The sequence below is a fragment of the Mandrillus leucophaeus genome, unplaced genomic scaffold (assembly GCF_000951045.1).
Source record: "Mandrillus leucophaeus isolate KB7577 unplaced genomic scaffold, Mleu.le_1.0 Scaffold125, whole genome shotgun sequence".
Classification (NCBI taxonomy): Eukaryota; Metazoa; Chordata; class Mammalia; order Primates; family Cercopithecidae; genus Mandrillus; species Mandrillus leucophaeus.
Window position 1 is genome coordinate 2285933 of NW_012100876.1, and position 24260 is coordinate 2310192.

Consider the following 24260-nt stretch of genomic DNA (forward strand, 5'->3'; position numbering starts at 1 on the left):
CCGATATCAGGACAGCTCTGAAATTAGCCTCATTTTCGGTCATAGATATGAAATTGTGGGTTTGATACGTTAGTGATCTTTTTTCAAGTACATATTAAAACCGATATGCAACTACAAAAGTAGGAATAAAAAGTTTATCCATGTACCATTTAATCTCATATTCCACCAAAGTATGTGTGCCATGCCAGGGAAATACTGACATCACACGGGAGAAGCTGCTGGCACACTGTCTGCACACAGAACATGGGACTCGTGTTCCAGAGACGTCATGCATTTTCATATCAGAAGGGCAGTCCATTTTTAGAGCTGGGACAGGAGACAGGGTGAGAAGCCACCACCACAGCCACCAAGAAATGAATTTTCAGGTGTGCTCTGTCATGTCATAGAGAAGCAAAGCTGTTTAACTGCTCAGCTGGGCCCAAGTAAGGAGCAGAATGCAGCCAACAGAGCCAAAAAAAATGAACCTGTCACCCCAGCAAAGGTGCTGCTTCCAGTTGGCAGCAGTTTGGCTAAAATTCGCACCTGAGCACTATGCCAGAGACTGGCTCCCTACTGACAAAAGTATTTCATCTCTTCTTCCTGAGGTCACAGCTAGGCATTTCACAGACTTCCCCGCAGTTAGGTGTGACCAGGGACCAAGTTCTGGCCCGGCCCCAAAAACTTCCCTTGTGACCTTCCCCAGTCCATTGGCCTGATACCAGGAGTCCAGCAGAAGACCCTCAGCTGAGGCTGAACCACTGACCACAGGGGAGTTGGCTCGGGCCTACATAGGGACAGGGCAACCCCTGTTCCACCACTTCCACATTAGACTGGTGGGAGCAAGGAACTAACGTTCACTGTGTTGAGGCCTTGAGATTTCGGGGCTGCTGGTTACAGCAGGTGGAGCTGGGCATTTTCCAGAGTGTCAAGAAACTTCTGTTGCTACCATACTAGGGCTTATACCTACGGAAGTATTAATACTTTCTCCAGTATTTTTAAATACTGGGTCCTTTTCAGAGTAGGCAATTATCAAACAGGACAGCAGAGGTGAACGTGCAGCTCATAAGCCATGAACATGCTGTGTAATAAGACAGTGAACAGCTCCATTTTAAATTCTAAATTTGGCCAGGCATAGTGGCTTATGCCTGTAATCCCAGCACTTTGGGAGGCTGAGGTGGGTGGATCACTTGAGCTCATGAGTTCGAGATCAGCCTGGGCAACATGATGTAATCCTATCTCTACAAAGAATACAAAAATTAGCTGGGTATGGTGATGTGTGCCTGTAGTCCCAGCTACTTAGAAGACTGAGGTGGGAGGATGGTTTGAGCCTGGGGGGCAGGGGTGCAGTGAGCCAAGATCATGCCATTGTACTTCAGCTTGGGTGACAAAGCTAGACCTTGTCTTAAAAAAAAAATCTAAATTTAAATTCTGGCTCCATTTTCTCCACAGGGTAGAAAAATACCAGTATCTTTTGAGATTGTTCTGGGGATACAGTGGGATATATCTGTGCCTGCGAGCATCCAGCACGTGGCCACAGGGGGATACTCAGTGAATGGTGGGCTCCTCCTGCTGCTGGCACAACTCAGCACACAGCCTCAGAAGTCCCCAAACTCAGGGATGACTGCAGCCTGGGTGCAGTTCAGATTGTCTGCTGGGCAAGAGCCTGCTGGGGAACGTTGGTGGGGAATGTGGAGCAATGTGGAGCAAGAAAGAGCCAGTTCCTTAAGCTCCAAAAGAGTGCAAGTCCCGAAGTCAGGGCAGGCAATGGTGCTATGGTCAGAATATCTGTGTCCATCCACAATTCGCATGCTCAAAACCTAATCCCCAAGGCAATGATATTAAGAGGTGGGGCCTTTGGGAGGTGATTAGATCATAAGAGTGTTGCCATCTTGAATGGGATCAGTGCCCTTATAAATGGGCTTGAGGGAGTCTTTTGTCCCTTCTGCCACATGAGGATGCAGTGACAGGGCACCATCTATGGAGCAGAGAAGAGACCCTTACCAGACAGCAAATCTGCTGGTTTCTTGATGTTGGACTTCTCATCCTCCAGAAATGTGGGCAATTCATTTCTGTTGTTTCTAAATTACCCATTCTAAGGTATTTTGTTGCAGTAGCATAAAATAACAGAGACAGATGAGTAGGTCTGGAGGAGTGAGGGGCTCTGGCAAGGGGGCAGAGGCAAAGGAAGAATGAGGTGAGACTTCAAAGGGCACCGTCACAAAATTGGAAAGATAATGCACAGAAGGGGAGAAAATATTTGCAAATCGCATTTCTAATAAAGGGCTCGTATCCGGAATAAAGGACTCTTACAACTTAACCATAAGACAAATAACCCAATTTAAAGATGGGATAATTCTGAATAGATATTTCTTTGAAGAAAATACACAAATGGCCGAAAGCACATTGAAAAGATGCTTAATATCATTAATCACTGGGGAAATGCAAATGAAAACCACAATGAGTTACCATTACACCCACGAGGATGGCTATAATAAAAACGATGAACAATAACACGTATTGGTGAGAACGGGGAGACACTGGAACCCCCGTATGTGGAAGATCGGAACGTAAGATGGTGCAGCCACTTTGGAAAACAGTTTGACAGTTCCTCAGAAAGTCAAACTTGGAACTATCTTATGAACCATCAGTTCCGCCCCTAGTTATGTACCCAAGAGAAGTGAAAACATGAGTCTGTACAAAACTTGTACGTGAATGTTCACAGCAGCATGATTCACAGTAGCCGAAAGGTGGAAACAACCTGAATGTCCATCAAATGATGAATGGATGAATGAAATTTGGTATAGCCATACAATGAAATGTGATTCAGCTACAACACGGAAAAAACCTTGACAACATTATGCCAAGTGAAAGAAGCAAGATCCAAAAGAGTACATAGTGTATGATTCCATTTATATAAAATGTCCAGAATAGACAAATCCATAGAGACAGAGAGCAGATCAGTGGTTGCCAGGGGCTGCAGGCAGTGGGGTGGGGAGGGAATGCGAATGGGTGTAGGGTTTCTCTTGGGGGTGCTTGCCTCTGTGCCCTGCCTGGAGAGGGGCCAGGTTCCAGGAGTGGATGCACAGAGCCAGCTTTCAGGAGGCACCCCCTCTCACATGCCTCACGTGTGTGACCCCTACTGTTTACTTCCTGCACAGTGCTTGGGCAGGTGTGGTTTCAATACAGCAGGTGAAAAAACTGAGGCCTGCGAGAGGGCCTATGAACAAGTGGGTTCTAGAACTCAGGCTCCAAACTCATTCTGGGTCTCCAGGATCTGATTTTAATTACCTGCTCTGATTTTTATAAGGGGCCATACAGAAAGCAATGGGCCAGGTACTCAAACATCTGGGATCAAGAACAGCTCTACCACGGATTAGCTGCAGACTTTAATAGAGCACCCACCAATTCTGGGCCAGGCACCATGCTGGGTGTTGGAGACTGACAGGGGCCCTGCACCTGTCCCTTACAGCCTTGTTGGGTCAGGGGACACAGACATTGATCAAATACTCAGGTGAGCACATACACCAGGGGTCTGAGAGGCAGGAGAAGAGGCCCAGCCTATCTGGGGAGTCAGGAAAGGCTTCCAAGGGAGGGGAGGTGACAGTGGAACCCAGGCCTGGGGGAGGGGAGCAGTGGTGGAGAAGTCCTCTATGGAGGAGATAACTCACTCAGAAGCCCTGAGGCCAGGAGGTTGCGGCATTTAAAGAGTCAGCAGCAGAGCTTCTGGCAGGAGCTGCAGGAGATAAGGCTGGCTTTATCCTGAGAGCAAAGATGCCACTGAGCGCTTTTAAGCAGGGGATTAGATATGCATTTTTAAAAGCTCACTTCGGCTGTTGTGTGCACAGATGATGGGGTGAGAGGCAGGAGAAGCAGTGGGAAGCTGGAGAGGCTGGTGCAATTGTTTGGGGGACTGGGACAGGGACATTCCTCACTGCTCTGGGTTCCAGGTACCCCAATAGTACCCTGGGACACTTGCCTATGTGGTCTGGGTTTGGGGAGTGGGCCAGTTAATAAAATGTGTGCAAAATGTTTGTAACAGTGCTGTCAGCCAGCTGCCCAAAGACCTCCCTGGCCTCCGTACCCCCTCCACAAGCCTGCACCGTATGCTCTGCCATCTCATCCTCATCTAGCAAGCCGCTACTGAAATCCATCCTTCCTCTGCCCACCACACCGGGAGCCTTCTGGACTGATCAGACTAAAACTGACAGCTCTGCACGGGGCCGCTCGTCTCCTGCGTCCCTGAGACATGGTTACCCTTGACGCGGATGCTGTGGTGCTAACACTTGACAGTGTTTTTCTGCCTGATCTAGTGGCTTCACCCCGATGGCTCCGTGGCCCATGTGTGCCAGTCCACACTGGTGTCCCCACCAGGTGGGGACCATGCCCATTTCTACAGTCCCCCGCCCGGGCTATAGTCCTGTCTTAGAGTGACAACCCTGAACCACTCTCATTGATGGATGTCAAAAACGAGGTTCCAGCCCCAAACTTGAGTGCTTCATTCTCAGTGACAAGCTGATCTGCCCTGCAGTGCGCTGGATACTGTGGGGCAAGTGGCCTGCACTGGGGGCTTGCCAAGGGCTGCCCCTCCTGCTGGGCTGCTTTTGCTGCTAACAGCCTGGGGGCTGTGGGAACATCAACTCCCTCCTTAAGAGAAAGTCAAACTTCAATTGAACACAGGCGCCCTAACTTTGAAACTCTGTGTTTTTTTTTTTCCTTCCCCCCTCAACCTCTCTTTTTCGGATACAAAGGAAGAACCTTGTGCTTGGCAATCACCTAAACTTAGCAATTAAGTTCTGCCAGGGGAATTTATAGAACTAAAAAGGAGGTGGGGTGGGGGAGGGGCGATCTTAGATCTCGTTACTCAGATCTAATGGATGAAAAAATGGAGACCATGTAGGGTAAGGGATGGGCCTGAGGTCACCCTGCCACCTGGGGCAGGGCCTGGGGGCTGGTCTTTCTGTGAGGGGGCAGTGTTCTAAGTGAAGGCCTGGTATGCTTCCGGTTCATGACAAAGACCCTACCCCTCCTCCACCCCTGCTGCTGAGTTCCAGGGGACCCCAGGCTGCCTGAGCTCCTGACTCTCCAGAGGCCAGAAAGTCACACAGAGGGAAGACTGGCCCTCACGCTGGCCACTCTTGCTATCAGAGCTGGGTGGCTTATGACACAGGGCTGTGAAGGCTGCATTTTCCCACCCTCCCTGACTTTTCCCCAGGAAGAAGTAGCCTCCTTTTAGAGGCCAGGCCTGATTCTCCTCTCCCTATATAGCTTGGGAACTTCTACAGCCAGGAGCCCAAGTATGTGCTCTGGTCTTACTTCCTGGCGTGCCCCATATGGGGACACGTGGGAGCGATCTTTTCACCCTCCTCTCCTGGTGGCTGGTGAGACCCCACGAGCCAGCGAAGGTAGTAAAATCAGCCTCGACTGGTGCAGATGAGGCCTCCATTGCTCAGAGGCACCTCGGGTCCGACTGCCAGCAGGATGTGACCATGGCGTGGCCAGCCAGCTGCAGGCACAGCCGACGCCAGAGTCACTCTGATGGCTGGCTGAGGCTGCCCTCTTCCTGGTTTCTCAGTACTCATTGGCTATCAACTATGTGCTTGGCTCAGTGCCTGGTCCAAGGTGGTGGCTCCCACTGATCTTCCTGGTAGGAAAGTCAAGGTGGATGATGTGGGCATGCATCCTCGTTGGGTGGGTTAAAAGCAGCAGTCCCCAACCTTTTTGGCACCAGGGACTAGTTTTGTGGAAAACAATTTTTCCACGGACTGGGAATGGGGGATGGTTTGGGGATGATTCAAGCCCATTCCACTTATTGTGCACTTTATTTCTATTATTATTACATTGTAATATATAGTGAAATAATTATACAACTCACCATGATGTAGAATCAGTGGGAGCCCTAAGCTTGTTTTCCTGCAACTAGACAGTCCCATCTGGGAGTGATGGGAGACAGTGACAGATCATCAGGCATTAGATTCTCATAAAGAGCATACAACCTAGAACCCTCGCATGCACAGTTCACAATAGGGTTCACGCTCCTATGAGAATCTAATGCCTGCTGATCTGACAGGAGGCGGAGCTCAGGCAGTAATGTGAGCAATGGGGAGTGGCTGTAAATGCAGATGAAGGTTCGCTCACTGGCCCACTGCTCACCTCCCACTGTGTGGCCCAGTTCCTAACAGGCCATGGAGCAGTACTGGTCTGTGGCCCAGGGGTTGTGGACCCCTGGGTTAAAAGCACACACTCTGGAACTGGATTGCTTGGGTTTGAGCTCAGCTGTACCACTTATGAGTGGTGTGACCTTGGGCTAGTCCCCTCCCTGAACTTCATTTTCTCACATGTAGAATGAGAATAATAATAGAACCTACATATCAATCAGGGTCCTGGCAAGAAACACGGTGCCCTCCAAGGTGCAAGAGAAGAGGATCAAATGGGTTGACATGAGGAATGTGCTGGCCACGGTGCAGGCACACAGAGGTGCCAGTGCTGCCCTTTCCTGTCACTCCTGGAGGGAAGTGGAGTGCAAGTGAGGGTCTTAGAGTGACAACCTGAACCACTCTAATTGATGGATGGCAAAAAAGAGGGCCCAGCCCCAAACCTGGGTGCTTCATTCTCAGTGACAGGCTGATCTGCTCCCCAGCAGGCTGGATGCTGTGGGACAAATCTGGCAGCAGGAGAAGCGGAAGACAGCAGCCCTGCCCTCCGACTGTTTGGGGGGCCAGATGCTGATGGGTGCACGGGACAGGAACCCTGGAGCAGCGAAGGCAGACCTGGAGCAGTTTCTGGAAACTGGGAGGTGGTTCTTGCTTTCAGTGGGGACAGGCGAGAGGCACACAGGTGGGAAAATCCCTGGTCTAGAACACAGGAAACCTGGTTCTCTTCCCAGCTCTGCTGTCACCTGGTAGGACGATCTCAGCCCAGTCCCACACTATGCCACCATGTCCCCTCTGTGAGAGGAACGACCTGAGAGCAACAAGTTCCAGACAGTGGTTACATAACTTAATAGAATTACTCAAAACAAACAAACAAACAAAAAAATGCTTGTGAAGCTCTGGGTGGGATGTGTGTCGACAGACATGCCTACTGTAGGACTCCACTGAGTGCCTTCGATACTGTGATGCTGTGGTTTCCCGAGAGGACGTATGGTCTGTGTTCTCAGATTTACTCACAGAGAGCTCTGGCCACCGTATCCTGGGCTAGAAGAGCATCAGTGATTCTTCTAGCACAAAAGTGCATGTTCACAGCAAAGTGCTTACCTAGGAAGCGGCCTGTGGCAGTTAAGCTCTCGCAGGGCTGCCACCGACAACAAGGGATGGGGACACACAATGAAGGGACGCATTGGGCAGTCGGCGAAGTCTCCCTGGGGAGGTGGGGTAGTGCCGGACACAGCAACAGCAAAGGCTCCTTGGAAGGCTGCGCAGCCCCGGTGTAGTCCACCAGGAGCTGCCCAGCAAGACGGGGATTCCCGTCGTATGAAGAGAAGCTCGCCCCTCCGTGGCCGGGGCAGACGGGGTTAAGATTTTGATGTTCTGGGTCAGGGATAATCACTGGGCCATGGATAAAAAGTAAATCTGATATGTCATAACCAGGTCTAGTGAGGGGACTTCTAATCACCCCTGTGGAACACTGCTTGGCACCAGCTCTTCCCTCAACTCAGACAGCTCTTGGCCTACACTATGGAGACCTCCTACAATCCAGCCACCCTTCTGCAAAAGACAGCCGTCCACTTCTCCTACTCCCTTTGCTGCTGGCTGGAAGGGATGGCTGGAGTGGCATCATAGACCTGCAATGGACACAGAGACCCCATGTGTGACAGAGCAACATGGCAGAGGGCTCAACCCTGTGTCACATCTGGGCTGCTCAGGCAATGCATTTCTGTCTTAGTCACGTCACTGTTATTTTGGGGGGTCTTTGTCACAGTAGATGAGCCTGTATCCTGACTGATACACACTAGTATTATTGTCATTTTACAGATAAAGAAACTGAGGTTTAGGATCATTAAGGAACCGGCCTGAGATCACAAAGCTAAACAACGGGGAGCCTGTCTGCCGCCAAAGCCTGTGCTCTTTACTGCATCACACAGAGCTTCACGTCAAAAATGTGCACTGTGGTTCTCCGTGAGAAGACACAATAGTCTGTGACCTTATCATCAGGCTTCTTGCGGCAGAGTATAACTCTCGAACTTGGTCCTGGGGAGGGAAATATCTGGGAGTCAAGGACTTAAGCATTCAAGTCCATAACCACAGACTAAAAACAGTGATGAAGCCCCGGCCTGGACTGTGCCTCAGCAGGTGCTCTTGCCTGAAGGACGGTGCCCAGGGAGCCAGCCTGGGCCTGGAGAGCTGCCCTTCCTCTCCTTGGACAGTAATCATCAGGGGAACCAGTTGGTCTAGGCACCAGGCAGGGAGTGGAGTTGCCATGACAAGTATAGCAGGAAGGAGGAAGGGAGATAGAAAGCTGGGAAAGAAGTGGGAGGGCCCCCACAGAGCTGGGAAAGCTGGACCTAATTCGACAGGGAGCTATTTCAGGACTGTGCCCTGGGACCTCAGACCAGAGATACTGGGGGAGGGGAGTCTGTTGGTGCTAATGCGCCCAGTCCACATCTGCCCCCAATCCACATCTCCTCAATAAGCTCCTCCTGGGCTGGCTCGGTAGGGAGGAAGGAGAGCTCTGGCCTGGGTGATGTGAGCTCACCGTCTGGGCCAGGAAACGTCTGTGGATGCCAGTGGTAGTGAAACATTCATGCTGTGTTTGGTGAAGTGCAGTGTATTGCAAGGGTGCCCCATTCAGGGTTACTTTATCATCATAAATATATACTTGATCCCTATTGTACAGATGAGGAAACTAATGCTGGAGTGGGGGTGGAGGGAGTAGAGGTCAGAATACCCAGAAAGAGCTGTGGTCAGGGGCTGCGGGAAGGAAGTGGCCGCTCTCTGGATGCATAGAGTCTGGAGATGATTTCTCCCAGGACTCCCGGTGCAGGGAGGCCAGGGCTGCTGTTATGCTCTGGGTCTGGTGGCCCACCTGTGTTGCTTAAGGGCGGTGGACCTCTCTCCGCCCACTCAACAGACACCTGCAGGGTCTGGCATGCTCTGTGCCATGTCACAGGGGCTCCATGTTGGGTGGATGATGGAGACCCAGAGCAACGCCCAGCTCTCTCTCTGGACCACCCCTGGATGCCTGCAGGAGCCTCTCAGGCCCTCTCCCTGCTGCCATTCTTGCTGCCCATCTCTCCCTTCTCCCCATGGCCACTGCAAGCCTCTCCTAATGGAAGCCATGTCTGCGCCTTGCTTAAAACCTGCAGTGGCTTCCTGCTGAGCCAGGAACAAAGCCAAAATTCCTTCCATGGCCTGGAAGCTCTTCTCACCCGAAAGAGCCAGCCCCTGCCTCTTTCTTCCACCTCATCTCCTGTCATTGTCCCCACCGACCTCTGGGCTCCAGCCACACTGGCCTTCTCTCAGACCGTTACACTGGGATGGGACTCCCCTGCCTCAGAGCCTCTGCACAGGCTGTTTCACCTGCCTGAAATGTTCTTCCTCCCCACCTCCCCATCTTGTTTGCCCCAACGGTGCCAGCCCCTTCAGCTCTTTGTCAGATACCCTGTTCTCAGCACAGGCTAGGGCAGACCTGCTGTCAGGACACTCTGCTCTCTGGAATCACTGAGGCTGTCCACCTGCCCACCAGCTGAGCTCTGGGCAGCAGCACACCTGCTTGCGTCAGTTCACCATGGTGCACACAGCACTCAGCACACTGTTGGCACAGAGAAGGCCACGTCCATATTTCTCAAGTAAATAAACCAGTGAATGAATGAGAAAGTCAGGTGCTGAGGGCATCCAGGGGAGAAAGAAGACACGTCTGGCTGGAGGGGCTGTGGAATGACATTCACAGAGCCATAGGCAGCCCTAATGAAAAGGAACGGAGCAGCAGCTGTTTCAGGAGCATTTACTCTGCGCAGGTACTGTGCTGAGTGCACTGCTGACACTGGACACTGATGCACGGTCTATGCAGCGCCATTTCAGTGTTTCCCAGTCACACAGTGTCTGCCACTCTTCTCCCTCTCTGTGATCTCTTCTGCTCTCTCCTTGTCTCTGTTTCTTTGGGTTTCTCTCTCAGGCCATGCTGGGCCCCAAGTCAGAAGCAGCCCTCCTCAGCTCCACTCCTACAAAGCCAGCAAGAGGGCAGGCACTGAGGCATACCATCTTCCAGCCTGGAATCAGAAGGGACAGCTGATTCTGGGAGGGGATGACACCACCTGTTTGACCTGTAGTAGCAAAGAGGCCTTGACACTGACCCTTCGCTCTGGTTCTGAAACAACTGTCACACCCAGGTTCCTGTCCTGGCCCTTCACTAACAGGCAGTGAGGTATGGGCAAGAGGAGGGAAATGGCAGTAACTGTTCACTGAACAGTTACTTGGTGCCAGGCACCTTGCTTAGCTGTTAACATGCATCATTTCTTTTAGTCATAACAACCCTGTGAGTAGGTATTACTATGATCTCCAGTTTTCAGATGAGGAATCTGAGGGTCAGTGAGCCGGGTGACTAGTGCTAAGTCCACTGGCTGGTGGAGGGCAGGGCGAGGATTCAAAGTCACATCTCTGACTCCTGCTGCCTGCCTTGCCTCCCTGGGCAGCCCTCTGGGGCGGTGCCTCCCCAGCTCTGAAGCGAGGTGTTGACTAGCTCTAAGTATGTTGCTGGCTGGGGCAGGCTCCTAGGGACCTGACTTCTAGTGGAGGCCTCTTCTGCTACTGGCCCATCTCCCCTCTTCACCTCCCACTCTTCCCTGGCCCCCTGCTGTGGCCACAGTGGAAAGGCAAGACCATTGGTGAGTGGTGGGCTGGGGGCTGTGCACCCATGTGTCCTGCCACATGGGAACCCGGGGGGAGAGGCTGCCATGGGAGCAGCAGTGCTGGCTTGCTTCCAAGCTCAGCCATCTCATGGTCCCGCTGCACTGGACTCAGCCTGGCCAGCCCTCCACCCTACGACATGAGTCATCTCCTGCACGGGGCAGCACAGCTGGCAGCCCCAATGAGAAGGAGAGATCTGTGGGCAGCTGGTGGCCTCCCCAGAATCCATTTCCTCCTATTCTACTTCCTTTTTCAGGAGCTTCCGGTATTCCTCTGGGGGATTTATTTTGTCCCAGGAACCCCTTAGCCCCCTTGGTCATGGTGACTGAGTCAAGAAGGGCAATGAGACACACACACACACACACACACACACACACACACACACACACACAGACAGGACAGAGACAGAGAGAGAGAGACTTGCAGAACTTGGTGGCTGCTCAGATGCACCTCGCGCTTGCTGATGTCCCAGGATGCACACAAGGTTACGAGTGATGACCTAGCTGCTGGAGCCATTTTCCTGCTTGGTGCAGGAGTGATGCTATGGAGTCGAGGGTGAAAACTATAGAGGGGAGCAGAGTGGAGAGATGGGGGAAGCCAGGGACATCCCCTGAGCTGCTGATCAAGCCCCTACTCCCCACAGGTGTGTCTGAATTTCTGACTCTCTGGGCCTGCGGCTGTTTTGTATTTTATTTTGTTTGAATAAGCCAGTTTGCCAGTGTGACTGTATCTTCCATCACTTGCAACCAAAGTGTCCTAACTTACTCAGAGTGGGGTCTTCAGCAGTGACATAAGACCACTGTTGGTTGCCTGGCAAAGAAGAGGGAACGGAGCTGAGTAAAGCAAAAGCAGATGAGCGTGTGTGCAGGTGTGTGTAGCGGGAGGATGGAAAGTGGCTCTGGTTTTCCTAGGGAAGCCATCTCCATCTCACATGTGTAGGACTGTGACCCCCTACACTCCCAGCAGGGCAGGGGCATATACCACCTTGGCTGTCCCCACCCTACCTGTGACTCACAGCCTTCCCCACGTGGCGCTGCGGCCACAAACCTAACCCCTTCTCAATCCCTAGCGCCTCTTCCTTCAGCAAACTAAAATCTACCTGACTGGTTTCCCAGGCTCCTATATGGTATATCTGGTGGCCAGAAAGGGACTATACATCAACAAAGGACTCAATTCTGGGGCTTGGACCAAATGAGGTCCCAGACATAGTCAGAAGAGAGACCTCTCACAGTGAAAGCTACAGTGCTCAGCACAGGGCTCTGACTTGAGTCCCATTACAGGACCACATGGCCAGCACTGCAATGTCAATTAATACTTTTACAAATCTTGTAATTATTTTTTTAGGGAGCACAATTTTATTTCACTGCATTTGTGGTAGGCCCAAAGTACTGATTTGTTAAGTAGATGCATTTAAAATACAGCACAATTTTGTGACCTTGTTTTGGGAATTCTTTTTTTTTTGAGACGGAGTTTCACTTTTGTTGCCCAGGCTAGAGTGCAATGGCGCGATCTCGGCTCACCGCAACCTCCGCTTCCCAGGTTCAAGCGATTCTCCTGCCTCAGCCTCCCTAGTAGCTGGGATTACAGGCATGTGCCACCACACCTGTTTAATTTTGTATTTTTAGTAGAGACGGGGTTTCTCCATGTTGCTCAGGCTGGTCTCGAACTCCCGACCTCAGGTGATCCGCCCGCCTTGGCCTCCCAAAGTGCTGGGACTACAGGCATGAGCCACCACACCTGGCCGGGAATTCTTCAATTTTCAATATTCCAGGAGTCTCAAAATACAGGGCGCTGGCCAGGCAGGCCCCTCTCTGCTGTTGCCTATGGCTCTTAAGGCTGAGGTCTGCTTGGCAGCTGGTTTGCCACCTTGAAACAGGTACCACAAGCCCAAAGGATGCACACACAATGACCCCTCTCCAGAGGGGAGGCTGTCAGTTACCCCTGCATAGCTGCCAGGTGGGGTGGGATGGGGGTAGAAGAGGGGCTGCAATGGGGCGGCTCCTAGACATCCAAGATTGGTGGGGACCTCTTCAGTCCTGATGCCGAGGAATATTTATTTACGTGGTTATAAGATTTTCCCATCATCAGAGCAGAGTAATTAGGGCTTACAGTGGCGGTGGGGGGTGGGGGTGGAGTGTGAGAGAGAGAAAGAACACACAAGTGCAAGGCATCACCACCTGCAGTTTTCGTTTACTGTTTGTTGAAGTCTTTCAATTAAATTTTCTTTTTAAAATTCCATGCCCTTTTCTACAGGCAATGAACATGTAGAGACTGATGGTAGCCCAGCCTTGAGCATCCACTCAACTCTGCAAGCCACGGAAGAGAAGGCAGGCCAGTCCAGATGAAGGCTAGGTGCTGGCTGGGGCCTCTGCAGGGCCCAACATGCTGGAGCCCTGGAGGCTGAGTGCCTGCTCCAGGCTGAGCGACCCCTGTGGGAATGCATGAATGGAAGCACGCATGGCAAACGCTGTGGAGGGATCAGGATGGCATGGAAAGAAGCGTATTCGGCATCTTTCATCCTTTTCTCCCTGGACACATCTGTTCAGGCATGTGTATCCCTAGTAACAGGCCAGCACTTGACCCGGAAGCATACCCGTTGGATGAATGGAATCACTCAGGCACAGGATTCACTGACCCCTGCTAGCAGTGGGCATGATGAACAAGACTGACCTGTTCTTCCAGACCTGCTGTCTGGCCCCAAGGGTAAGACAACCATGAAGTAGAGTGTGCTGCTGGGGGGCAGCTGAGACGGGCTTCGGGGGAGGGCACCACTTTTAGCTAAGGAAACCTAAGACTCTAAGGGGGAGGAGCAGCTAAGAGACATTTCAAAAATCTGACACTTTAGTCCCTCTTCCTTTCCCATATTGAAAACTGCAGTTCCTTTGAGTTGGTTCTTCCTTTTAGACAAGGGTGAGGGAAAGCCACTGATGCTGTCACCCTGGGCCAAAGTACCAGTAGTCAGGTCTCAGGCTCCTTGTGGCAGGGCTTAGATGGTGGATGCCTTCCTTCAAATCAGGAGCTTGCAGCCCGATCCAGCCTTGGATCAGGGAGCAGTGCTGATGCCGCACTAAGCCCTGGAGAGCTAGAATTTCAGAGCTGGGAGAAGTCCTGGAAACCAAGGCATTTACCTTCTCATTCTGGGGCTGGCATCTCTGCTCAAGACTGGGAGCCTCTTGATCTTTGCATCTTTGTACCCACCCCTGCCATCTTGTGCACTTCCCCCAGGAGGTAAGCATTTGTAAGTAATAAGTAATTGAGTGATAAGTATTTATAGAATAATTGATTAACCAACTGAATAAAAGAAAATGAGTCCCCAAATGGGCTGGGTAACTGGAAGCAGCATGCTGAGATGGAAAGAGGACTGAGCAGTGATGCAGGGAGCTGAATGCTCTAGTCCTGGATCTGCCACATATTCCCCTGGGTAAGTCTCTTTCCTGTTTGGGCCAGATGAAACCTATGTTCCATCTGCAAAATGGAGCAGCAGAATGAGGTGGGCTTGAATGGAGCAGTTTCAAGCTCTATTCACCTGGCTGGCAAAGGGTCAGGGCAGGGTCTGGGGCTGCTGTAGGTGGACAGCCTCAGCACCCAGCATGGGGCACATCTACATCCTCTTCCTGGCCTCATGTTTGGGCTATGGGAGTATGAAGGCTTCATCTGTTACACCCTCCAGCCGCCATCAGATCTATCAACTACCACTAAAGTTATCTCTAAGCCCAAGGGGACTCAGGGAGACACAGGCCAGATAGCATCCTTGTTTTCATCTGTTTCAGAATTCATGCAAACCACAAGGTGAACCGCACTGCATTGTAGAGGTGGCACCACAATATTTCCATGATTATTAAAAAACATAGTGTCCTGAGCTCCACTGTGTGACTTAAATGTCAAGATTTCTTCTACCAGAGGAGATCCAATGACATTCTGAAAACTAAGTGTGAAATCTGATTCTGCCTCCCAAAGAGCTACCATTATCTCTAGGGGATACAGCTCCAGTGAAGGCCCCTGGTGGAAGAAGAGCATGGGCAGCAATCCCAGCTGGCACCCATCTTTCATTCTGTTTAGGTAGGTGACTGAGATAGAGCAGGGAGCCCCCTGTTAGGGGCATGCTGCCCCCCACACTCCGAAAAAGCATGGAAAGAGAGAAAAATCTTGAGTCTCTTCAAGGGAAATTCCAGGCACCCAGCTAGCCTTGAGAAGTAAATGAGCAACTTGAGAAGCAAGGAGGTTGTAATAGCTTAAAATAATAGCCACCCAAGTAAGTTAGAGCCACAAGATGTTTGGTTCCCTATGGAAACTAAAGATAACATCTTAACATATGTCCCTGAGTTGTTTTTCAGAAACCTGGACCCCCACCAGATGGAAAATGCCCATTGCAGCCAAGTAGACCTCAGAAGAGCGGGAACTAAGGACGGAACGCTGACCACCGATCTTTCTTCTAAATTTCTTCCTGAGGGGCCTGGAGAGAGACACACCTACAGGCCAGACCTTAACATTCATTTTGGCTGTCCCCAAGGTTTTAGACAAAAGCTTGCTCCCTAACCAACTGCAAATCACAGAATCTCTGGATCTACCTATGACCTCAAAGCCCACCCCACAAGACATCCTGCTTTTTTGGGCCAAACCAATGTATAACCTCCATGTATAGGTTTACGGTTTTGCCTGTAGCTTCTGCTTTCCTAAAATGTACCCTTGCCTTTAAAAGCCCTTGCTTGTAGGGCCATTGAGGAAGTGAGGTGTTAAGCATGAGCTGCCTCCTTACTCAGCCCCCTGCAGATAAACGCAGTCTTTTGTCTTGTAAACTTCAGTGTTGGCATTTGGCTTTATGGCACAGCTTAAGTAGACCCAGGCTTGGTAACATGACCTTGGGTGGCCAGTTAAGAACCTTGTGCTTCTGTTTCTAACATGAAAACTGCAGATAAAACCTTGCCCATTCCTCACTAGATTGCTTTGAGTAGAATTCATCAATACTTTATCAAAAACAACGATTGTAGACAAATAATGAGAATAATTGCCAACACACGTTGAGAAGTTGCTATGTGACAGGCACTATCCTATGCATGCTATAGGCATTATCTCATTTACTCTCACAGCAGATATGAACGAGGGAGGTATCAGGATCATTACTATTTTACCGTCCAAAACACTGAGGCTTAGAGAAGTTACATAATTTACCCAGGGCCATATAGTTGGTGGTAGAATTGGGGTTTAAACTTAGTATCCAGTACTTCCTGTGTCGGGCATTGTGCTAGAGGAATAGGATCTATGCTCTGCCCTTAAGGAGTTTATAGTTGAGAGAAACAGGTATAGGCACAAATAGTGAGAAAATGAAAACTGGAGTATTTTCAACTGAGTAAAGTCTCATACAAGTTCAATGCATGACTGCTACCAGTCCATCTGTTTACAATGTATTTTACATATGCAAGGATGTACACATATACACATGTACATTTTACATATGTTTATATATACACGTGTGTGTATGAGGAACTGTATTAACACAGGCCTGTTCAAAGGCTTTCCCCATCCCTCCACTGGTCCAAGTGAACCTTCTAATCCTGTAATTGTTCAGTTTCTCCTCAACCCTTTCTTCCAGTGTTAGAGTTTAGGCCAGCTCAGCCAGAACAAGGCCCTCTGCTTCTGTGATGCAGATGTAGGCCCTGGGCTAAGGCTAGAGGAAGGAGGAGGGGGAGAGCTTGGCTCAGAAGGTGAAGACAATTTACAAAATAATGAGTTGGGGTGAGGAGGGAGGGAGGAAGAGAGGGAAGGGGAGGAGGAAAAGGAGACTGAGAAGGAGGGAGGAGGACACAGGGAAAGGGAAGAAGCGGGGGGAAGGGAGATAGGAGGGGAGGGGAAAGGGAGACGAAGAAAAAGGGAGGAGTGAAGGAGCGGCAGAGCCGGAACCCCTTTGGTGGGAGAGAGAGAAGGGGAGAGAGGACCAGCCTTGCTCGCTGGGGTGGAGAAGAGGGTCTCTGAAGAACTCGGGGGAGTAAGGCAGCTCAAGGGAGTGGGGTGGGACAGACGTGGGAGGCAGGAGAGGATGTTTGAGAACAGCAGGGGGAGCTGTCTCTGGTCCCTTTTCATGTTCTTAGAGAGACTCCGCATAAAGGATGGGATTCTTTGAATGATTTGTTTTGCCTGATCATACTGTGTCTATCTAAATGGGACTCTGCTCTGGACCCGGGCCACACAGGTTCTAGTCTTATTAGGCTTCCATGTCTACACTGTATACATATATAATTTGTACTGCATGACGCTGGGCAAGTCACTTAGCCTCTCCATGCCTCATTTTTTTTTTTAACCTATAAAACAAGGACAACAATAGCACCCACTGCACACGTAGTTGTTAGTATTAAATAATTTAAGCATTAAGGAAAATTTATTAAATAACAAGACAAATAACAGGCCCATCCTTTTCCAATAAAGGCTCTGAAACATAAAAATGGAAAGCCGTTATTATCCTGGAGTCAGTAATTTCCAGAGCTTCAGTTCTCTGACTCTATCCATCTGATATGTGCAGACCTCCCCCACCTGGAAACTCCTTAGGTTTGGAAGGGGACACACCCTCTGTGGTCCGATCCCACCCAGCCTCCTGGCTTTCTGGCTGAGGTTCCACCTTGTGCCCATCCTTTTCCAACAGTCAATTAATCACCAGGCCCCTGTATTTCCTTTGTTGCTATGCATCACTCTGCTGCCTTTCTGACCCCTCACCTAGCCCCTCGCACCTTATTCGTGGTCTGTTGCTGGAGTTTCTTTACCTGCCTCCCCATCTTTAGTCTCCCCTCGCCATCCCCCTCCCCGCCCTGTCCACTCTGCACATGCCATATCATAATTTCCTAAAATCTCACTTTCATTCCATCCCAGCTCAAAATCTCTCCATGGCTGCCTACTGCTAACAGGATAAACCCCAAACTCCTTGGCCTACCTTCCAGGGCCCACCAAATCTGGACCTAACTGGACCTTCCAGTTTTCCCACACCTTGCCCAGACCCCAGTCCTCTGTTCTGGCCACTGGCCTCCTCTGCCAGTTAACTCTCCCTTCCCTCATTACCAGCCACTGTTTCTACCATGTTTTTTCCTGGCTTCAAGGGCCTTTGCTCACCTACACCTGCACCTGTCAAACTGTGCCTTTGCCTGAGGGACAGTTCCAGCTTCACTCCCACTAAGCAGCTCTTCCTGCCCACCATGTGCAAGGGCTGTGCTCACTCTGCCTGTGAGCTCCATCTTCCCAAGAAGATGACCAGTTCCTTAAAGGCTCCAACTTACATGCCTTTGAATCTTCACACAGGGCTTAGCACCAGCCCTACACATGGTAGGTTCTCAATCAACAGCTGTTCATGTAGTGATAAAGTTACAGGCACTTTGCCTTTTTTTCTGTGAACACTGGGAAAGTTAGAAATGTCATTCCATTAATGGGATGGGTCTTGAAGACCTACTAAGTGCTGAGCACTGTGTTGGCTACTGGAGTGAGGAGGTGATCCAAACATAAACGACATAGGCCCTGATCAGAAGACCTCCAATGATGAAGGGGTTCTTAGGCTGGGCTCCGCTGGTGGGCCAGGCCCCCCTGAAATTGCATGCAGAATCTCCTAGATGTGTGCTGTGTCCCCTGTTCTGGAGGGAAGGCTCATGGGTTTATGAGCTGCTCAAAGGACTCTGACTACACCTTAGGGCCCACTTCTCTACAGAAAGATGCATAAACAACTGATCTTCATGCTAGTGTGTGAGATAAGAGCTTCATGGAGAAAGCGCTGAGCTGAGTTTCTTCCTCAGGGGAGGAAAAGGTAAGGAGGCTTCATGGACAAGATGAAGCTTAGCGGGCCCTTACTGAGTAGGGCAGTTCCACGGGGAAGAGGGGAAGAGAAGAGGAGTGCACTAGAGGCAGAGAGCACACCCCAGCGAAGGCCCGGAGGCATGAGAGTGCATGGGGTCCCTGGGAGGGGTCTGTAGTCTGAGGCTGGGGCCTGGGGTGTGGAAACCACAGAAGGATGTAAGGAGGTCCTCGCTGTTTGCCCTGTGCGGAGGTTCTTTCAGGTTCAGGCTCACGCACAGTCACGGGGCTCCAAGTGATTCCATACCAGAGAGGCTGAGGGAAAAACCGGCCAGTCCTCTTTCCCTGGGGGCCAGGACAGGCGGTGAGTCTGCTGCCGGGGGAAGTCAGCGACACCTACCTGTTCTAGGGGCTGACACTGAGATACAGCAAGGAAGCTCTTAGGTGCTTTTCTGTGTGGAGAGTGCAAGGCTGGCTGGCCCCGGCAGGTGGTGGGAGTGGGGCTGTCTTCCTCCAGACACCCCCTGATGACTGGTGGTGGGTAGCAGAGGTGAAGAAAACATAAGAGGGAAGGAAGTCTCTTCTGTTGAGACCAAAACATGGATCTGGACTTCTGCAGCATAAGGTGGTTTCCCCAGCATCCAAATGGCAGATCCCCTAGATGGAGTGTGGCTGGGGACCCGAGCGAAGAATGTGGGGACCCAGCTCTGGGCTCAGGGCATCCGGACATCAGCAGCTGCCTGGCTGCAGGTAGCTCCAGCTGAACAGAGCTTTATATTCCTCTGCGCCAGGCTCATTCCTCCCTTAGGGCCTGGGTGCTTGTCTGGAACTTTCTGTCCCCTCGTCCTCCCACTCTGAAGTATCTGCTCCTCCCACCCCCAGATCAGGCTCTCATATCACCTTATTTTGTTTTCCTTGCAGCCCTTAGCATTATCTGACATTATGCAGTCACCTACTTGTGGGCTTGTTTGCTGCCTATACTGCTAGATAGGAAGCTCCATGAGAACATGGAAAGGGAAGGATCTTGGCTCTGAGTTGCCCCCACACCAGCAGATACTGCAGCCCTTTCAGGTCTGGTATGTGTCCTTATTGAGAGGACAGAAGTGGTGGCTTCCACTCTCTTCTGCCAGCTCCACAGGCTGTGAATCCACACCAGTCCACTCCCAGGAATGCCTTTTCCAGCTGTCTGGCTTGCTGTGGTCTGGGTCTTGGGTTCACTCCTTTCCTGCTCCTCACAGTTGTAAGAATACAGGAAGCGGGTGCCTGAGTGTCACACCAGACAAGTCTGTGCTGCCCTAGGGATGGGCCAGGTGCTGGCCATGGTGCCACCTGCCATAACGGAACTGGGCTTGGACTCGACTGTGTCCAGTGGACTCTCCAGGGAGTCCTGCTTAGCTCTCAGTCTCTCCTTCCATTGGAACCTTCCCCTCCTTCCTACTTAAAGGCTGACTACTTGACTGGGAAATTCCACGGAGGAGAAATAGCCAGAGAAGGGACCCTGTTTCCCAGGGGCCTGCAGTACAGTCCTTAACGTATCATAGTCCTAGCGATTCCCAAGCAATCATCTCTCCATTCAGGATAATAAAATGGAAAAAAAAATCCCATGGGAACAATGAATGTTTTCCAAAATGGAAGGAGAAAAGTATTCCAAAGCCACATTGACTTTTCTGGGTTATAATCAGTATAGGAGATTTTCAGGAAGAGCTGGATGGGAGATGAATACATTTGCTCCTGGAAGATCTCACACACCCTGTGTGTGTGTGTGTGTGTGTGTGTGTGTGTGTGTGTGTAGGGGGTGTGCCTTTTGCACTGTGTCTGCTCTCTGGCTGAGATTCAGACACTATGCTCCCCACTTAGCCAAAGGGAGAGAGAGACCAGAGGCCTGTGGCTTGTACCATGACTGAAGATAAGATGAGGCACTCCTTGCTCTGGGCTGTAATAAAATAAGTTAAATAAAATGAGTCAGTATACGTAAAGTGTTTAGTATGTGCCTGGCAGCCAGTAGGTGCTCAACAAATGGTTGCTGTTTTCATTCCTACTATTGCTATTAAGAAGAACGAAGCAGTGTACACATCTGGGCTAGTTCTAATGATCTGAATAGGTGTTTTCTGAAACCAGACACCATTCCCTGCTGTGCTCATTCCTGTATCCACAGCACCTAGCTCAAAGCCTCGCACATCATCAACCTGCAGTGAATGGACCCATCCACTCCCCCATTCCCTCTTTCCACAGGCCCTGGCTCTGTGACCAAACCCAAAGCCAGTCTTCCAGGGAGAAGTGCTTCCTTTGCAGAATCAACTTCCCAACTTAGCCTCCAGGAGGAGCAGCAGATGGGCCCAGGTGCCCCTGCTAGTGCCCAGTTTCTCCACCTCGGGCTGGCCTCGGACATACCCTCAGTCACCCAATTCCCCAGCACCTGGAGGAGTCAGTGCCTGGCCTGGATGACTCTGCCCCATGGAATTAGGATTTTGTTCCTAATATATTAAATTTTACATTTAAAGCTGCCTGTCACGGATGATTTATCAGACACAGAGACAACCAGAACAGTTTTCCTCTGTGAGGAAGATGATTTTTAGCAAAGACAGGATGTGTGTATAATGTACAATCAAATCACACAGCAATCAGAGATGAATGCTCAACATCCAGAGGCTCAGATGCAGAGCCCAGGTGCTTGGAGGCTCTACCTGTCCTCTGCCCGCTTCTCCAATCTCCAGGTCCCAGAGGGAGGATCACTGAGATTCAGTCCCAAACAGGGACAAAGAGCTGCTTCTGGATAGAATTCTGAGGCTATTTTCTCCTCTCCCTCTCTCCCTCCCTCCTTTTATTTAGCCTTGCCAGTGTAACTGTATATAGTTCAGTCTTAACAGTTAATACAAATGTTTGCAAATTAGAGGTTTTTATAGAGTACTTATTCCACTCACCACTTAATAGAAGCCTGGAAACATTACCCCCAAACAGTCCCTGTTCTAGAACACCAACTTTCTACAGGAAGGAGAGCCCTGTAGGTCCTCATACTTCCCTGGGGGAGGAAGAAAACAGCCCTTGGTATAAAAGAGGAAGGATAGTCAGTTCAAATGGCCTTCCCCACTCCACAGCAAGGCAAGGAAAGTTCTTCTAAGGAAGGGAGATGGTGGCCAGGCAAGGCTTGTTTTGTTTAATATATATATTTTTTCTGTTCAAGTTAATTGCCCAAGGACAGGTACTTAGACAGTGTTGTGGCAGTCCCAATTTAAAACTGTCACCAACTCTTCCTCATCTGCAAAATAAATCCGGGAGTTTTGTAGCCCTTGCAACTTTCAACTTGCAAAGTTGGGGAGTTTGCTGGGAGTTTGCCAGGGGTGTGGATGCAATGGCTTAGGTTGGTGACTGTGCCACCATATATCTTTCATACATAGCAGAGTCTCTTCTCGTTCATTTAAGCCAGCCCAGCACTATAAAGAGGAGGCAGTGGGGTAACACAGACAGAACCTCTTGTTGCTGTGCTTATGGACTCAGGGGCCTACCTTTCTCTCCTTATCACCATATTCGATGCCCAAAGTGTCCATGGCCCGGACGATGGCTGCCAGGGACTGGATGGTGTTGCTGTAGACAACAGGCTTGTACTGTTTCACGTCTTCTCCGGAGAAGCCATCTTCATGGATGATCCTAGAGAAAAACCACACATACCACACCTGATGAGAGCATTGTCCTCATCAACACAGAGAGCACAGGCATGAGAAGCAATGGCTGGCTGTGGGCCAGGTCCAGCTGGGATGCCGAGTTACTGAGTTGCTACATTAATGTCATAAAATCTAAAGGGAAAAGCTACTTAAATTACTTAAAAACAGAATCTTGGAAAAAAGAAATGCAGTCTTTTCACATTCCCTACATAATGAAAGAAAAATCCGTCAATGAGGTGCTGATAATACTTGAAAACACTTAGAACAGGAAGGGCATACATTAAGCACTCAATATATGTTTAAGCAAAGCTCAGGGTCCCAACTTAGGTTTACACACAGAGGCATATTGTTGAAAATCCCTGGAAAAAGTCTGCAAATGGATGATGTATTTTTCTTTCACAGAAAACTCACAGCTTTTAATGAAGGTAAAATGATTCACTTAAGAGGAACAAATAACCATCTTTATCTTTGACAACAGAAAAGTCAATAAAAGGGTTTGCCTACTTTCTCGTCCTTGGCTAGGATTTAACCACATACTGCCCTCGTTCTGGTGGATCTGAACAGGGACAAAGAGGACATAAAGGGGAAGTCACAACTTTCGGAGGCCACGTGGCACTGCCTGCTAGCCACTCAACATTGTGCTCACTGCTGACAAGGATCCGGGCAGGAGAGAAAACTAGAAGGAGGGGCTCATGCCAAAACCACAAGAATCCTCTTATAAATAAAGTAATCCAGAAAGAGCAAATGAATTTTAAGATTAACATCCCACATTTGTCCTCCCCCAATGAACTATGTAAACTCTTCTGTGGTCACATTTTCAGTCCCAGATAGAACACTACTTGTGACACGTTCATGCACCAATATAATAACTGAGACCTCCTTTCTACTATACCACAGCTCCTTCCCATTCCTTCGTTACCTTCATGCAGGAGAAAATGGCTCAAAATTCTTCTTTAAAAAAAAAAAAAAAAAACAGTTTTATTGAGATATAATTCATATACCATACACTCCACCCATTTAAAGTATACAATTCAATGGTTTTTAGTATATTCACAAGGTTGGTCAATCATCACCACAATCTAATTTTGGAACATTTCAATCTCCCAAAAGGAACTTTGTATCCATTAGCAGTTACTCTCCATGCCCTGCCCCTACCCTAAGCAACCACTGATGTACATTTTGTTTCTATAAATTTGTCTATTCTGGACAGTTCATATAAATGGAACCATACAATGTATGGTCTTTTGTGACTGGTTTCTTTCACTTAACACGATGTTTTCAAGATTCATTCACAATGTAGCATGTATCAGTAGCTCATTCCTTTTTATTACTGAATAGTATTCCACTGTAGGGATGTACCACATTTTATTTATCCAGTCATCAGTTGATGGACAATAATGATTCCTGCTGCAAAATTCCACTTGGTGCTGGTTTGTGGGTCTTCACTCTGAGATTCTCTAAAAAGCAGATCAGAATGACCCTATCAACTTTCTGTCCATTTTTATTATTCCTAAGTCCAGTTTTGTAAAAGTATCTCGAGGGAGTACATAACCAGTGCAGGCCACTGGTATACCACCCCAGAGAGATCTCAAAGGGATCTTTCCTAGCTCCCACTGTAAACAACTAGAAAACCAGACAAAATATATGAAACAAGCATTTTCAGACACTGGAGAATAGACAGTGCAGGACTGTGATCCCTGAGAGAAGGGAGACCGAGGAGGGGAGTCCTATGATGGCCTGGGCGTCCGCCTTTAGGTGTTTACTAGACCACAGTGCAGGAGGTTACCCAGGCAGAACACAGCCATTTCACTGAGCTGAAGAGAAAAAGTGAGTTCAGGAAAGCTGAGGTAGCGGGAAGGGCAGCGTACCAGAGGGGAGAAAACTGCAAAGAGAGAGCACTTCAGATGCTTCAGACAGCGCATAGGGGTCCCCCTGGAGTCTGTGGCTGGATAGGGTGAGATTCCACAGCTGGTCAAGGAACAATTACTAAAGAAAGAACAAGCATCAGGTTGCTTAT

The 24260-nt window shown here is 49.8% G+C and overlaps 1 protein-coding gene across 2 annotated transcripts in view; it reads right to left on the reverse strand.

Moving 5' to 3' along the window:
• GNAO1 (guanine nucleotide binding protein (G protein), alpha activating activity polypeptide O) overlaps positions 1–24260 on the reverse strand; it is a 166592-nt gene that overhangs the window by 64325 nt on the left and 78007 nt on the right. For both annotated transcript variants that reach the window (XM_011971907.1, XM_011971908.1), the window contains exon 3: positions 22088–22229. In XM_011971907.1, coding sequence (XP_011827297.1) covers positions 22088–22229 — 142 coding nt within the window. The remainder of the gene's footprint in view (positions 1–22087; positions 22230–24260) is intronic.